The sequence below is a fragment of the Hemiscyllium ocellatum genome, chromosome 5, assembly GCF_020745735.1.
Source record: "Hemiscyllium ocellatum isolate sHemOce1 chromosome 5, sHemOce1.pat.X.cur, whole genome shotgun sequence".
NCBI lineage: Eukaryota > Metazoa > Chordata > Chondrichthyes > Orectolobiformes > Hemiscylliidae > Hemiscyllium > Hemiscyllium ocellatum.
Genome location: NC_083405.1, coordinates 133,846,774 through 133,864,785, shown reverse-complemented (window position 1 = coordinate 133,864,785; position 18,012 = coordinate 133,846,774). Strand labels below are relative to the sequence as shown.

The 18,012-nt window shown below is 43.3% G+C and overlaps 1 protein-coding gene across 1 annotated transcript in view; it reads right to left on the bottom strand.

Moving 5' to 3' along the window:
• recql4 (RecQ helicase-like 4) overlaps positions 1 to 18,012 on the bottom strand; it is an 80,287-nt gene that overhangs the window by 4,805 nt on the left and 57,470 nt on the right. The window contains exons 18-22 of the mRNA XM_060825219.1: positions 10,408 to 10,542; positions 8,835 to 9,012; positions 8,448 to 8,577; positions 6,244 to 6,416; positions 2,795 to 2,981 (exon numbers count right to left, since the gene is read on the bottom strand). Coding sequence (XP_060681202.1) covers positions 2,795 to 2,981; positions 6,244 to 6,416; positions 8,448 to 8,577; positions 8,835 to 9,012; positions 10,408 to 10,542 — 803 coding nt within the window. The remainder of the gene's footprint in view (positions 1 to 2,794; positions 2,982 to 6,243; positions 6,417 to 8,447; positions 8,578 to 8,834; positions 9,013 to 10,407; positions 10,543 to 18,012) is intronic.

The window sequence follows — 18,012 nt, the reverse complement described above, 5'->3', positions numbered from 1 at the left end:
AGAGGAGAGGGAGTAAAGAGAGAAACAGTAATTGGTCCTTAATTAAAATGGCTTAACAAATACCACACTTTCAGCATTAACGAAGAGTAATCTGATGAATCCAGTCCAAGTTTAGTTAATGGAATTATCAGTACGCAAGCCAGTGAGGAGCAAGGTCAATCATCCAATGGCCTACTTCAGGATAATGGCCACCTCCTTTGGCTTTCACTCTTCTTTGTCACTCACTTATTTGAGGACCTTATTTCGTACAAGTCACCTGTATATACAAGCAAGAGATTGTTACAGAATGACACTCACTTTTCCAAGTACTTTACTTTAAGAAGTGATGTGCCACCTCAGAAAGCATGTAAAGGTCCTTGAGAGAGTATATGAAGAGGGAACCAGCATGGTTTCATGGCAGGGGGTACTATTTAGACACAAAATTTGGTTCAGTAATCTAGGGGTACCCTCGGCCAAAGGACATTGAGTGGAGATTTGATAGAGATGTACTTGATTATGGCAGGTTCAGGTATGGTATACAAGTTCCTCAAGAAATGTAACATTCACATCAACATGGGAGAGATCCTTGTTCAAAAGGAACCAACTAAGAGGCAGTTCCTGTATGAGGGATACCTTGTTTTGAGAATAATCACTAGCAAGAAGTACAGAAATACATCTGGTCACACCACGTTTGGAGTATTGTGCACAATTTTGGGCTCGATATCTCAGGGAGGATGCACTCGCCCTGGAACGTGTTCAGAGGAGGTTCCCAAGAATGGTCCCAGAAATGAAAAGCTTAACGAGTCTGGGTCTATACTCGATGGAGTTTAGAAGGATAAGGGGGGATCTGACTGAAACTTATAGAATACTGAATGACCTAACAGAGTGGGTGTTGGGCAGATGTTTCCACTGGCAGGAGAGTAGGATCCAAGGGCACAGCTTTAGAATAAAGGGAAGACCTTTTAGAATGGAGATAAAGAGAAACTTCTTCAGCCAGAGTGTGCTGAGTCTTTGGAATTCATTGTTATAGAAGGCTGTGGAGGCCAGGTCATTCAGTATATTTAAGATTGAGATAGATAGGTTCTTGGTTGTCAAGGGGATCGAGGGTTACAGGGAGAAAGCAGGAGAATGGGGTTGAGAAACTTACCAAGGCTGAGCAGACTCAATGGGTTGAATAGCCTAATTTCCGCTCCCATGTCTTATGGTCTTAAATGAAATAGAGATAGGAATGCCAGCAGTCAAAGTCAAGAACATCACTCCCACCGCCTGGAAATACCTGCCAAACATGTGGCCATAGCTGCGGCTCTAGGATTGGGCTCATCATCCAAACAAAGGCCCCCAGAAGCCCAGACCAGTGACATGGAGTTCGCGAGGTGGACAGACGTACTCACAAGCTGATAATGACACGGAAAAGGCACTTCCTTTAGATAATAACACAAGGATGAGGGACAATGATTTAAGGTTTTGGGAAGGAAAGTCTTTTGTAAAAAAATCATTCTTGTGATGTAGATGTTACTGGCAAGGCCAGCATTTACTGCCAACTTCTAATTTCCTTTGAGATGGTGGCGGTCAGGGGCCTTCTTAAACTGCTGCAGATTGTGAGGAAGATGGAAAGTGGCTTCAGGTGAATTTGGACAAACCTAGTGAACAGGCAAGAACATGGCACATAGAATATAATGTAGAAAGTATGAGGTTATCCAGTTTGGCAGGAGAAGCAGAAATGCACAGCACTTCTTAAAAGGTAAGAGAGGTTGAAAGGTGTGGTTGTATAAAGGGACCAAGGTGACCTTGTTGATAAATCACGGAAGGCTACAAACAGCAAACCATATGAAAGCTAATGGAGTGTTTTCCTTTAATACAAAAGGATTTAAGTACAGGAGTACTGAATTCTTTCTTCAATTGCAAAGGGGCTTGGTTAGACTGTGCCAGGAGTACTGACAGCAATATCCAGTATCTCATGTTAAGCTTTTCATTCCTGGGGGAGTGCAAATAGGTTCACAAGTTTTGTTCCTGGGATGATGGGACTATCTTATGAAGACAGCTTGAGTAAACTGGCTCTGTTTTCTTGAGTTTCAAAGAATGAGAAGGAGATCTCATTGAAACTTACAAATACTTGAAGAAATTGACAAGGTAGATGCAATTAAAATGTTTCCTCTAGAGGAGAGTCGAGAATCAGTTGGCAGAATCTAAAAAAATGAGGATTCCACTTCAGTCAGAGATGAGAAGAGTTTGTTTGACTCAAAGTTGCGAATCTTTGGAATTCTCCACCTCAGAGGGTTGTGGAAGCTCTGAGTATATTTAAGGAAGAGTTTAATCCATTTATGATTACCAATGACATACAAGCTTATTGAGATGGGGTGGGTAAAAGTGTTAGGTCATACAGAATGGCTCGACAGACTGAATGCCGTGCCCTGTTCCTAATTTTTTTTATGACATTGCTGTTGGAAAGAGATTTCTAGGACTTTAACCTAATGAGAACAATGGCAATATAGTCCCAATTCAAGATGGTGTGGGGCCAGGAAGTGAAATTGTAGGTTATCATGCAACCTCTGCCCTTCTCCTTAGCAACTGGCAATGGGAGATCAGTGGCAAGAAAATGATGGAAGTAGAGACCATGTGTATTTTCATAATGAAATAGATGTGCATTCAAAGGAAGCAAACTTATAGGGTTATGAGGACAATGTGACAAAATTGGACAAATTGAGTTGCTATACATGAAGTCAATGGGATGAACAGTTTCCATTTGTTCTGTAATGAATTCAAGACCGTCTTTTGAAGACCCTAACCTGTGCTCTTCTGGACAGATGATACCCACCTGTGGAATGACTTGAAGCAAGCTTTGAGGTGACACAGCGCAGTCTTTTCATGAGCCAGTACTCGTTGATGCAGGAACCTACAAACTGCATCCAGTTCCTCATGGTCAAGATCTCCATAGGATCGGAAGTGGAAGGACAGGTTACTGAATTCCACAAGTATGCCACTCTTCCCTGTGCCTTGAAACCCTATCAACAGAGTTTAAAAAAAATCGACAAAAATCAAAGCTGACTGAGCAAGATCCCGACAAAGTGAATTTTAGCCAAAGGGAAACATCAACTTTAATGAAAGGTCTATGACCTGTAATATGAACTCCATTTCTCTCACAAACACTGAATGATCCACTGAATATTTTCCGATTTCCAGCAGCATCCATACTATCTAGATACTGTAAGGGAGACAGCAGGTTTGTCTCGACCAGCAGTTAATGGCTGTGTTGCAAACCGCATGTGTGATCAATCATTCAAATTAACAGCAGCTGAAAAATGAACTAACTAGAATGGCGAAGAACATAGAGTGAATTCCTCAGTAAATGATTGGTTAGTACAAACCAGATTATGACAGGTTATATTGAAAGAGAGTTGCCTATTGACATCAGTGAAGACAGGGAAGGTTTCATATCCTTCAGCCTGGCAGCTAAGTGAAAACATGCTCTACTTAATTAAGTCTAGACAAACCTAGAACTTAGGAGCATGGTACAGGTACCCAACCCTTTACCCAAAAGTTCAAAATCCGAAAAACTCCAAATTCGAAGTTTCTCTTGTGAAGACTTTTTTCTGCATAACAAGGTTGTCTGGCATGTGAACAGGTGGCCCAAGTTCCCATCCTCTCGAGAGTGTGGTGCTGGAAAAGCACAGCCGGTCAAGACAGCATCCGAGGAGCAGGAAAGTCGATGTTTCGGGTAAAGGCCCTTCATTGGGAAGGGTTCCCCTCCCCACCAACGTCACTTAGACGTGACGCAGCAGCATGGCCCAGCACTGGCAGACATTAACTGTGTCTCAGCGCTTGTACTAGTTGCAAGTGGGTCTGCTGTTCGGTAATTCTTTTTTATTTCACTGTGAAAATGTCATTTATTCTGAAATCTGAAACAACTGGCACCAAGGATTTCGGATAAAGGATTGTGTAGCTGTACAATCAGGATAAGGATCTATGGTAGTGAAGTATGCACCTTTCACAAAACGGTATGAGCCAAAAGTATTCAAAAGCACATTTCAGAAAGTACCAGCGTGCTGAATTATTCAAGCAGAAGGTTAGATAGCTGTACCTGGCAATAAGACCACACAGGAAAGGTTTCCAGAAGAAACATTAAGAAGATTCAATGAAACATGTTCAACAAATGCGGCCGCACTTGGAGTATTGTGTACAGTTCTGGTCAGGAGAAAGTGAGGACTGCAGATGCTGGAGATTAGAGCTGAAAATGTGTTGCTGGAAAAGCGCAGCAGGTCAGGCAGCATCCAAAGAGCAGGAGAATCAACATTTCGGGCCTGAGCCCTTCTTCAGGAATCCCTGAAGAAAGACTCAGGCCCGAAATGTCGACTCTCCTGCTCCTTGGATGCTGCCTGACCTGCTGCGCTTTTCCAGCAACACATTGTCAGCTACAGTTCTGGTCACCACATTATAAGGAGGATGTGGAAGCTTTGGAAAGGGTGCACAAGAGATTTACTAGGATGTTGCCTGGTATGGAGGGAAGGTCTTACGAGGAAAGGCTGAGGGACTTGAGGCTGTTTTCGTTGGAGAGAAGAAGGTTGAGAGGTGACTTAACAGAGACATGCAAGATAAACAGAGGGTTAGATAGGGTGGACAGGGAGATCCTTTTTCCAAGTATGTTGATGGCGAGCAGGAGGGAGCATAGCTTTAAATTGAGGGGTGATAGATATAGGACTGATGTCAGAGGTAGTTTCTTTACTTAGACAGTAGTAAGGATATGGAATGCTTTGTCTGCAATGGTAGTAGATTCACTAACTTTAAGTACATTAAAATCGCCATTGGACAAACATGTGGACGTACATGGAATAGTGTAGGTTAGCTGGGCTTCAGATTGGTATGACAGGTCAGTGCAATATCAAGGGCCAAAGGGCCTGTACTGCGCTGTAATGTTCGATGTTCTAAATATAATTCAGAGACTGCATTAAAAAGGAGGAAAATGAAAAACAAACATCTTACGGAATGGGATTGTCCAAAACACAGCAATAATGTAGACAATGAAAGAATCATAAACAAGGGTATTCAACCTGGGATACAGTAATATAGGAGCAGGCCATGTCAACCCATCAATCTGTTCCACCATTCAATCAAATCATGGCTGATGGGCAACCTGAGGGAGTGTATATAGCTTTTTCTCCACATCCCTCAACACATTGGGTTAACAAAAGTTATCAATCTCAGATTTAATGTTCACACTTGATTAACAGCAATTGAGTTCCAGACTGCTACCATCCTTTGCACAAAGAATATTTCCAAATTTCACTCTTCATTAAAGACAACCAGGGTACTAGAAAGAAAACGTGTAGCTTACGTGAAAAGGAGAGTCAATAACCTTTGGAAGTCAGAGTCATACAGTGCGGAAACAAACCCTTCGGTTCAACTAGTCTCTGCCGAACATAATCTCAAACTACATTAGTCCTACCTGCCTGCTCTTGGCCCATATCCCCCCCATACCTCTGCTATCACTAATAAGAGGAATCTCTTGCCAGAGAGTAGTGAATCTGTGGAATTCTTTATCGGATAGGGCTGTCAAACTGAGTCATTAAGTACATTCAAGGCTGAGACAGATTTTGAATTAGTAACGTAATCAAAGATTACTGGTAAAGGTAGAAAAGTGGAGTTAGGGGTCTATCAGATCTGCCATAATCACATAGAATGATGGAGCAGACTCGATGCGGTGAATGGTCTATTCTGCTGCTACATCTTATGGTCTTATAGAACATAGAACAATACAGCGCAGAACCGGCCCTTCAGCCCTCGATGTTGCACTGACCTATGAACTATTCTCAGCTTGTCTCCTACACTATCCCATGCAGGTAGGGCATTCCACACCCTTACCACTCTCTGTGTAAAGAACCTGCCTCTGACATCAATCTTAAATCTATTATCCCTCAATTTGTAGTTATGCCCTCTCGTACAAGCTGACATCATCATCCAAGGACGTCATTATCCAATAGTAGTAGTGGGAAAATTCTATAGTTGGTGGGTATACAGCTTTTACAGTCATGATTTAAAATCTCAAATAACATGACATGACATCTCCCAGCTCCCAGAGCTGAAGGACTTAATGGAACGGATGGGAAATACTGTCAAAAAATGGGAAAATAGAAAGAGGTGGTTTGCGTAGCAAAAATTGAGAGAAAATAGAAGCAGATATTTTGCATGCAAGACTCGGAGGAGAGGAATCTCAGCATTATGCTCTATTCTCGAAGAGGTCCTCAGCTCCACCCAAACTCACTTACTCACCTTGCCTGGATTGAGTTGTCCACTGCAGTTGCCTTAGTTCTCGTTTAACTGGCAGTAGTTCCCATCCCATTGAATCAGCCAGTTCCACCACATCAAACTCAACTGAATTGGAGTGGGTATGATCCACACCACGCAGGCGCTCTTTGGCGAGAGCCACAGCTATAGGAGGACATCTTCAATTAAACAACAGGCAGAAATTAAACATGACCAGCCTCCTCGAATGTCAAAGCTTCAACATGCTCAGTGATTTAGTTATTGTTGTGGTGCTTAGATTCCTATGCAACAAGAGGTTTGCAATAGATATGTTGGGCAAGGACAGGAACTTGCAAGGGGACTAAACCCTTGATTAGATTAGATTCCCTACAGCCCAACCAGTCCACACCGACCCTCCGAAGGGTAACCCACCCAGACCCATTTCCCGCCTGACTAGTGCACCTAACACTACGGGTAAGAAATGAGGTCTGCAGATGCTGGAGATCACAGCTGAAAATGTGTTGCTGGTTAAAGCACAGCAGGTCAGGCAGCATCCAAGGAACAGGAAATTCGACATTTCAGGCCAGAGCCCTTCATCAGGAATCTGGGGCTCTGGCCCGAAACGTCGAATTACCTGGTACTGCACTGCTCGGCCCGACACTGCACTGCTCGGCCCGACACCGCGCTGCTCGGCCCGACACCGCGCTGCTCGGCCCGACACCGCGCTGCTCGGCCCGACACCGCGCTGCTCACCCATACCCCTACATTTACCCCTTACCTAACACTACGGCCAATTTAGCATGGCCAATTTACCTGACCCGCACATCTTTGGACTGTGGGAGGAAACCGGAACACCCAGAGGAAACCCACGCAGACACGGGGAGAATATGCAAACTCCACACAGACAGTCACCCGAGGCTGGAATTGAACCTGGGTCCCTGGCACTGTGAGGCAACAGTGCTAACCACTGTGCCACCGTGCCGCCATCTACTCTGGTTCTGCCCGAAATCAAGATTGATACAGAAGAATTCGGTTTGCTGTTCTCTTCTCCAGATAAAATGTTACAGGAATTCCAGGAGAATCCCATACATCACTACCTTGCCAGAACTAGAAACTGGACCTTCCAAAAGCTGATTTCAAAGGAGGAGTAATCATCAATTCCTAGGAGACTGATTCCCAAATTTAGGTCACCTTTGTCTTTGGGATGAAACAATGCAAGTTTGAAATTTTCCCTTTGATTTGTAAGGAGCTAATAGTTGCCACAGTCAGAACTGTGGGACACTACTCCAATTCCCCAGATTTCCTTGTGCAAGATGATGTTTAAAGGTCACTGACACTGTATTTGATTGACCCTAACCCCGAGGTTGTTAATGTCACCTGCTGTTATGGCCAAGAGTTACAGTTATTCCAGCAGAGAAACCTGATGCCTTTTTTCACAAACAATGACTTCAGCTTCAAGTAAATCTGAAAACTGCGCAGAATTTACATTGAAATGCCGGTTGACAGGATGGGGAGGAACTGCAAAAGGTCACAAAGCATCAGGTGCAGCAAGTCTTGGATGCATTGGAAAGTTTTCTGATGCTAAAGATTCGATACAAGTGTCAACTGTGGTTGAAAGAGTCAAGGCTGTGTGTGAAGACACAAGGTGGTAGGAGCATGGACTGAAACAGAGTAAAAACTTGATCAATGCTGCCCCACTCATGACAACTTATCATTATTATTTGGTATCAAAAAGCTTGCAGGACATTCTGCAGCCCTGACATGACACTGATTTTATACCGATTCAATTGGAACCAGACAGGTTCATCTCATACCTACGTGACTGCACCAATACACTGTGATAGGTCAGGACTTTGTTTTAGGAGAAAGTGAGGACTGCAGATGCTGGGGACCAGAGCTGAAAATGTGTTGCTGGAAAAGCGCAGCAGGTCAGGCAGCATCCAAGGAACAGGAGAATCGACATTTCAGGCATAAGTCCTTCTTCAGGAATGAGGAAGAGCTCATGCCTGAAACGTCGATTCTCCTGCTCTTTGGATGCTGCCTGACCTGCTGCGCTTTTCAAGGACTTTGTTTTGTCACATAACTTGTTTTTAATTGATACAGAGTCTCAATCTTTTCTTTTCCAAGGAATTCCAGTCAACTCTGCAATGAAATCCTCTCTCATTCAGCATTACACTTCAGAGTCATTACCTTCAGCCACCATCACCGATGATAATGGGAACAATGTTTACCTTCTTGCTGTGCTTCTCAGTTGCACGGGTCCACTGTAACACTGGAGGCGACAGGTTGAAAAGGTTGGGTGCATCAACTCTACCCACTGCTGGGGGTGCAGCTCCAGGTAACAGAGCAAAGTTTCAATTCCTGCAAGTTAAACAGAAATGTGCCCGAGTCATCCATGTCTTGGAACCAGTGATGGAAAACCAACACTACATTCCTGCGGCAACCTGCTTACACCAAGAACGTGGGCACTCCAAAACTTAGAACGCTGGTGAAAAGTACAGCCAATATTCAGGTCTAGTTCAGTTCCTGTTGTTTTATATGTAATATATAGTGGGTTATTTTGAAGTCTGATATCCAGCCACAGACAAGTTAACACTGGGAGAAGCATTGCCACCTACCTTCCTCTCGGAGATCTAACATCTCCACAGTTTTCTGGATTGATATTGCCCTCTCGTGCCTGTGGCACACCCTTGGAGAACTTCCTTCAAATTCTTTGAGGGGCTGAGCTCCTTCAGGGGGCAGCTCCTCAGATGGGTCAGGCATTTCCAGCAACTCATCATCTGTGATGGCCCTACACTGTCATGAAGGAGGAAAAAAAAACACAGGAATCTCACCATCTGGATCTCCAATGTAAAATCAAACAAGCTACAATGATACCAAAAGAGAAAACGCTGGAAAATCTCAGCAGGCCTGACAAAGGGTCAGTTAGACTCAAAACGTCGGCTCTTTTCTCTCCTTACAGATGCTGCCAAATCTGCTGAGATTTTCCAGCATTTTCTCTTTTGGTTTCAGATTCCAGAATCCGCATTAATTTGCTTTTATTAAGCTATAATGATACATTATTTCAGGAAATCAGACACCTAAAAAAAAACACCTGATCACCGATGGCACTATTCTCTCACTACATCTTTTTAGTCAACTGCTGCTTCAACACACCATGGTGCTTCCTGGTCAACATCTCTATGCTCCACAACCACCCGACGAAGGAGCATAGTGCTTCCGAATAAACCTGTTGGATTATAACCTGGTGTTGTGTGATTATGTTCAAGACTCATATTGAGTTCAATAATTTTAGGTCCTGTAGTCCTTCTCCCAGGTTCTTGTTCTCTCTCCAACACTAGGCTTTGTCATCATATGGTCTCCTATCACAACCATCCTATTGTCAACTCCTAATGGCCCCCAGGCTGACCTTTATCCAGTCCTTTGTCTGTCCAATTGGTTTTCTCTCTCTGGGCTTCACCTATCATTTAAGTCTCCCCCTTTTTCCCCACTCCATCTTCAGCATATAAACCAACCTTTACCAAGCTAAAATCAACTCTGAAGGTCGGTCACTGGACCCACAATGTTAATTCTGCTTTGTCTCCACAGATGCTGCTAGAGTTGCTGAGTTTTTCCAGCAATTAAACATACTTCACAGTCACGTGTGTTTAAATAGGTCTAGCAGTCGATAGAACAGAAATAATTAAGAGCTGGATTTGGCAACTTGGTCCAACGAGCCTGCTCCAAATTCTCTAGATCATGGTTGATCTTGGGTTTCATCTCCAACACCCATATTTTGCAGCATACAGTCCATTTACAAATATTATTCACAAATTTGCAAATAATACTCCACTGCTAAAATTTGGTGATCTTGGAAACTTGTATTGCATTAGCTTTGGAATGTTAATTGATCCCTTTAAAGGTGACAGTCATTAACTGTGGAAATAACTGCTGCTCCATCACTAGTCAGGTCATTCTGGAAACTTGCTTGTTCTCTTGACATTTACGATTAACAATTTAACCAATTTGTCAGGTCTTTCATGGTTCTAATCTTTCCCCAGATAAAACAGCCAAAATATGCCAGACGTTTGAAATGTATATAAATGTGGTTCAGTGTTGCACTGAGAGCTATATTAGAGAGTTGACCTGTGATGAAAATGGGGGCGGGGAGTAAAGAAGAAAAATAAATAATCACTGAAGCATGAGACTTACACTGACGACCTGCTGTTTCTGATAAATTTGACGGCATTTACAGGGTTGGAATACTTTCTGTACCAGTTTCTTGACTGTATAATAATCCACAGTGTCAGCATAAATGTGCCGTCGCAGTTCATTCATATCTCCACCCTGAGAAGAAAAGCCCAGCAATTAAACAGACCATCGAGGATTTGCCAGTTAAAAACATTGTTGGCTAAACAAAAGTCACATGAAGGATGAGAACACCCGACCTTTTTTGAACATTTTACTTTTGTGCACATGCACATGATAGGATTGCCAATTCTGCTTGCACCACGCCACCCCCACCCTTCCAATTCTGCCATTAGTTTCCTAAACGAATTACCCGGCAGGAGTGCAACATTCCTAATCACTTGTGAAAAGTTGGGAGTGGGGGAGTGTTGAAATGGATTAAAAGTAGCTACAGGACTGTGACAGCTGAACAAACTCAACAAAAGTTCAACAAAACTTGGTCCAACAAAACAATTGGTCTTTATTAACAAGGAAACTATACAGAGAGTGGTTGAACTTGGAAAAGAAAGAGTTGATTACAGCATGGAGGCTCTCTCACAAGTTCACGCTTACAGAGAGAAGAGCAGGAATCTTTATACTTAAAAGTTATCAACAGCTATCAATAACTATCACTAGAGGTTAGTCACCCATTATACCAGTACATTGAATCCTGATCTGTGTTATTACTTCCAAGGTTTATAGAACAAGAACCAAAGTAAATTTACAAGCCCTCCAAGCCTGAGCCGATCCAAATGTACTGTCTAAACCTGTCAGTCAATTCCTAAGCATCTGTATCCCTCTGCTCCCCATCTACTCATGCAATTGTCCAGATGCATCTTAAATGAATCTACCGTGCCTGCCTCTACCACCCCCTGCTGGCAACGCGTTCCAAACACCCACCACCCTCTGTGTGAAGTACTTGCCGTGTGTATCCCTCTTAACTTTCCACCTCTCACCTTGAATTATATTGACTTCCCAAAACCTTGTGCCACATACATTATCTCATAATTTCATCCTTGTTGGGGCTCAGAGGATTCTGTGGAATATCTTAATTTGGGCTTAGCCAGTATCCCAGATTTTATGTGGAGCCAGCCAAATCAAGGTCTGCCGAGATGGGCTGCACGGTGGCACAGTGGTTAGCACTATTGCCTCACAGCGCCAGAGAACCGGGTTCAACTCCCACCTTGGGCAACTGTCTGTGTAGAGTTCGCACATTCTCCCAGTGTCTGCGTGGGTTTCCTCCGGGTGCTCCGGTTTCCTCCCACAATCCAAAGACGTGCAGGTTAGGTGAATTGGCCATGCTAAATTGCCCACAGTGTTAGGTGAAGGGGTAAATGTAGGGGAATGGGTCTGGGTGGGTTGCTCTTCGGACGGTCGTTGTGGACTAGTAGGGCCGAACGGCCTGTTTCCACACTGTAAATAATCTAATCTAGCAAGGTTAAAGAGTTTATGTGCACTTAGCCTACTTCGAGTCCTGCTGAGGTTAGCAATGCTTTGACCTTTGCAATAGTCTGAACTTGTGTTATGGGACAACCAGGGGTTAGCCAGTTTTCCCATCATGCAACCATCTGTTTCGTACAATTCCACAGGAAGGGGTTGCGGAAAGAGGGAACTGTCAGCATTCTGTTTGTTTACTGATAAAGAAGGAAAACAGAAATGCAGATGGAGAGGGACCAAGCTGATACATTACACCATGTTTCTCTATTCCTCCTTGAAGACCTGTTGAGTACTGTCAAAATTATTTGATTTTCATTAAATTCCAGTCTTATTATAGCCAATTGGATGGCCCCTACTGGTTTAGTTTTTTGTTGTGGTTCTGCTCGCCAGGTCGATGTGTCACATCGACCTGGACCCCACATACAAATCACTGCAGCTGAAACTGACACCCGGAAGCGGCAAGAACAAACCACTATAAATACCGGAAGAAACATCAAAGCAGCGCTTCACACGAGGCTCCAACAGCACTGATGATGTTCCCTAGCCAGGGAACAAAACGTTTGCAGCAAAAACTTCCAGCTCGGCGAGCAGAACCACAACAACGGATACCCGAGATACACATCTTCAATCTGGTTTAGTTTTCTTTGTTAACACATTCAAAGAGAGATATACGAGACAGAAGAAAAAAAAACACCCTTTTCTTTCCCCCACCCCAAAACCATCCTTGAATGGAGTGGATCACTGAGAAATTTCAGAAAGCATTTCATAGTCAACCATACCGCTGAGAGTCTGGCATCAAATGTAGGCCAGACCAGGTAAGGAAGGCAGACTTCCTTCTCTAAAGGAACATAGAAATAGATGTCATTCAGACTGTCAAACCTACTTTATCATTCAATACGATCATGGCTGTTGGAACACTTCAATACCTTTTATCCTCATAACTCTTATGCCATGGTAAATCAAAAGTTTAATCAATCTCTATTTTAAATAAACTCGAAGACTGAGTTTCACAGTCCTCTGGGATAGAGAATTTCAAAGATTCACCGTACTCTTAGAATAAACATTTTTCCATATCTTGAAAACTTTTGAAATTAGTCTTATTTTTTCCAAGTGGAACATAGAATTCTATAATTTAGTATCCCTAACCATTTAACAGGTGGAAACAGGTTGCAAAACTCTCGCTTTCCTTCTGCCCTTCTAACTTCAACCTGTACGCATTTGTTCCATTTTTACTGTTTTCTTTAAGGGGCCATACTTATTGGGACTGTTGTGTATATTCAGAACAGCATAACTAAGTCTAATTTGAATAGCCAGAGTTCTGTAGGGGTTTTTTGTGCTTCATTGTGTAATTTTGTGAATAAACGTTTGTCTGTTTTAAAACCTGGTAGTCAACCTAGCTAACTTCGGGTAATTTTCACTGTACACTTACCGAAACAAATTGCCAAGTTATGGTCTGGGCTGTCCGCTTAAGAGTATTTTGAGTGTCTGGCCTAGTCCAGAAAACACTGTCAAAATTGTGCATAATGTTGGACACCTCAATAAGATCACCTCTAAATCTCCTCTGCTCCGAGCAGAATAAGCCCAATTTCTCTCATCTTCCTTGTATCTAAAATTGTTCATTCCTGACATCATTCTAGTAAATCTCCTTTGAATTCTCTCCAGGACTTTAACATTTTTCCTTAAATTTATGGGCGGCACGGTGGTTAGCACTGCTGCCTCACAGCGCCAGAGACCTGGGTTCAGTTCCTGTCTCAGGCGACTGACTGTGTGGAGTTTGCACATTCTCCCCGTGTCTGCGTGGGTTTCCTCCGGGTGCTCCGGTTTCCTCCCACAATCCAAAAATGTGCAGGTTAGGTGAATTGGCCATGCAAAATTGCCCATAGTGTTAGGTGCAGGGGTAAATGTAGGGGAATGGGTCTGGGTGGGTGCGCTTCGGCGGATCAGTGTGGACTTGTTGGGCCGAAGGGCCTGTTCCCACACTGTAAGTAATCTAATCTAATCTAAGGTGCCCAGAACTGAACACAATACTCCAAATGTGGTCTGACCAATGATTTGTAGAGGTGTAGCATCACTTCATTGCTTTTATACTCTTATGCCTCTATGTATAGACCAAAGGATCCTATAAGACTTCTTAACAACTGATTCAACTTGCCTAGCCACCTTCATAGAATTATGAACGTGAATCCCAAGGTCCTTCCGCTCCTGTACTCCCCTCAAAGCTGGACCATTGAGCCTGTATTGTCTCTGTGTTTCTTCTAGCAAAATGCATTGTCTCACATTTCTCTGCATTGAGATTCACTTGTCCAGTGTCTGCCCATTTGTCCAACTTGTCGATGTCCCTCTGAAAGTCACTCAGTATCATCCTTACATTTCACTAAATTTGCAGATGATACTGAACTAGGAGGAATAGAGATTTTGCCCTCAACACCCATCTCCAAATCGCTTATAAAAATCTGAAAAAGCAAGGGTCCCAAGACTGATCCTTGGAGAATGCGTCTTTCAACTAGGCTTCAGTCTAAGAAATGCCCAAGTGCATAAGATGCACAAGATACAGGAGCAGAATTAACCATTGGGCCCATCAAGTCTGCTCCACCATTCAATCATGGCTGATGGTTCTCAACCCATTCTCCTGCTTCTCCCCGTAGCCTTTGATCTCATGACTAATCAAGAGCCTCCCTCCCTCTCTCTGTCCCAAACACATTCAATGACTTGGCCACCACAGCCCTCTGTGACAATGAGTTCCACAGATTCACCACCCACTGGCTGAAGATATTCCTCCTCTTCTCTGTTCTAAAGGGTCATCCCTTCATTGAGGCTGTGCCCTCGAGTCTTAGTCTCTCCTACTAGCAGAAACATCTTCTCCATGGTTCTTCTATCCAGGCCCTCAATATTCTGTAAATTTCCGTCAGATCCTGTTCCCACCATTTCTAAACTCTATTGAGTAGAGACCCAGAGTCCTCAATCACTCCTCATTTGGCAAACCCTTCATCCCTGGAATTTTCTTGTCAACCTCTTCTGGACACACTCAAAGACCAGCACATTTTTTCTTAGATATGGACCCAAAACAGCTCACAATATCCCAAAGGAAGTCTGACCAGAACCTTATACAGCCTAAGCAGTATGTCTCTGTATATTCTGTGTCTCAGTGTATCTCTTAGATCCTGTGCCTCTTGAAATGAAAACTAACATTGCATTTGCCTTCTTAACTGCCATGTTAAACTTAGAAGGATCCAGAACTAGGTCCGTCATGTCCCTTAATGCTTCAGATTTCCAAAGCCTTTCCCCATCCTTTCTACCAAGGTGCATTACTTCATACATTCCTGCACTATATTCCACGCGCCACTTCCTTGCCCACTCTCTAGCTTGTCCAAGTCCTTCTGCAGCTGCCCCACTTCTACACTCTCTAAATAATTTTGTGTCATCTGCAAACCTGAACAAAATCGTACCTGCCAATTCCAATCTCTGCTACAAGCTCATTTACTTTGTTTTGTATACAGTGTGCATTTAAGTACAACACCCTCAGTCTGGCATTGACTGCCCCCACTTCTCATAGTTGTCCCCTTAACTGTTGTGCCCGAAGTTAGATTCCTGACCCTTTCCATATTCTGTCCCAACACTAGTTCTGGAAACTTCCATAACCTCTGTGAGCCGTCCCCCACTTCAACTTTTTCCATAATTTTCCACACAACTGAACCCACTCCCAAGTATTTAGATTAAAGCTCTATACAGCCCTAGGAGTGAGACCGGCCAGGACTCTAGTTCTATACCTACCCTGGTTCCCATTCTTTTACACCTAACTTGTAATCCATGATGTCAAGAATCCATCAATCCCAAATATTTCGGATTTGTTAACAAACCTGCCATTTGGCACTGTACCAAATACTTTCTGAAAGTCCAAATATACAAGATCCATAGCACTACTCTCATCCACTGGCCATTAAAGAACTCATTAAGGGACCCAGTTAAATTTACCAGACATGATCTGCCCTTGACAAAGCCACATTGACTTGCTTATTTTTCTCTAAACGTATACAGAAACTATCTTATCCTGTACTATGGTCTCCACCAGTTTTCCAACTATTGCTGTCAAGCTGATAGGTCTGGTCTGTTGTTTCCTGGGGGGAGCTATCTTCGACCTTTCTTAAAGTGTCACATTTGCAATCCTCCAGTTTCCGGGAACCAATCCTTGTTTGGAGGCCTGGAAAACTTCTGTCAACAGCTCTGCAATTTGCTCCCTTACCTCTCAACAATCTCAGAAGCATCCTTGGGGAACTCTCAACCTGGAGTGCTGCCAGCCTTTTTAGCACATCTCCTTGACCTATCGCTACCTTGCTCAGTTGCTCAACACCCACATTTTCACCTGGGTCAGTGTCACTGCCTTTTTAAAAAAAACTTGGTAAAGATAGAAGCAAAGTACTCATTTCACAGCGAGAATTCAAGAGTGAACGTTTCAGGTCCAGTGACCTTTCCTCAGCTGGACACAAAATGTTAACTCCGATTTCGCTCCACAGATACTGCCAGACTTGTTGAGCTTTTCCAGCAATTCAGTTTTTGTTTCAGATTTATAGCATCTGCAGTTCTTTCTGTGTTTACTCATTTAGTAGCTCTGCCATACCTTTTACCTCAGCAAGCTGCTTACCCTGCTTCTTCCTATGGTCCCATTCTATCCTTCAGTAATCTCTTACATTTGAAGAACATCTTATCACTTATTTAGCACAGCCTGCCATCCTTTCCTCATACTTCCTGTTAGCTTTCCTTATTCCAGCCTTAGCCTCTCTCCTGCATTGAAGATATTCTTCCTGATTTCTATTGCTATTATTTTTCCGATATGTACCACATGCCTTTATCTTCCTTATTTTCTCATCAGTATCAACAGCCCCAATTTCTTCAATTTTTTTCCTCATAACTGAAGTTTCACGTTTCTGAACCATTCTTGTAAATCGCTTCAGCCCTCTCTCCAATGCATTCACATCTTTTCTATAATACGGCACCCGCAACTGTACACAATACCCTCGCTGAGGTCTAACAAGTGTCTTATACAAATTCAATATCACCTCCTTGCTCATGTCCTCTGTTTATTCACAGGATGTGGATGTCACTGGTTGAACCACCATTTAATGCCTATCCCTAGTTGTTTTAGAGAAGATGGTGGGTGGCTACCTTCTTGAGCCAGAGCAGTGTATCTGGTCTCGGCAGGCCTACAATACCGTTTGGGAAAGTTTCAGAACGTTGACCTGGCCACATTAAGGAATTGCAATATATTTCCAAATCTGGATAGTGAGTGGCTTTGACTGGGAGGGGGCGGTTGTGGGGGAGAATTGTGGTTGGTGGTGTTCCCAAGTATCTGCTGCCGTTGTCCTACTGAATGGTTGTGATTTTGAAGTGTGCTGTCAAAAGGAGCTTTGGTGAATTTCTGCAGTGTATCTTGTGGGTGGTACACACTACTAGTACTACTGAGCATCAGTCGTGGAAAGACTGAATGTTTGTGAATGTTGTGCCAATCAAGTGTGCTGCTTTGCCCTGGATGGTACCAAACTTCTGAGTGTTGGTGAAGCTGCACTCTTCCAGGCAACTGGGCATATTCCTGACTTGTGCCTTGTGGACAGGCTCAGGAGGAGACCTATTTGCTGCAGGATTCTTAGCTTCTGGCTTCACTTGTAGCCATTGCAATTATAGGGCTAGTCCAGTTCAATTTCTGCTCAATGGTCAACCCCAGGAATTTGATGGTGGGGGAATTACCAAGGCAATGTCAGTGAATGTCACAGGTGATCGTTACATGCTACACAAGTTGGTCTCAGCCTGTATATTGTCCAGACCTCGCGGCATGGAAACATAGGCTGCTTCAATATCTGAAGAGTTACAATGACATTGACAATTATGTAATCAGTAGATATTCCCACTCCTGACCTTGTGATGGACAGAGGTCATTGATCCTGAACTGATGGTGTGCCACGGGGATCAGTGCTGGGGCCACAATAATTTGCCATCTATATTAATGGCTTGGATGAGGGACACGAATGCACTACAGCCAAGTTTGTGGATGACACAAAAATAGGTGGGAAAGCAAGTAGTGATGAAGACACAGAGTCTTCACAGAGATATAGATGGGTTAAATAAATGACCAAAAACTTGGTCAATGGAGAAATGGGGAAA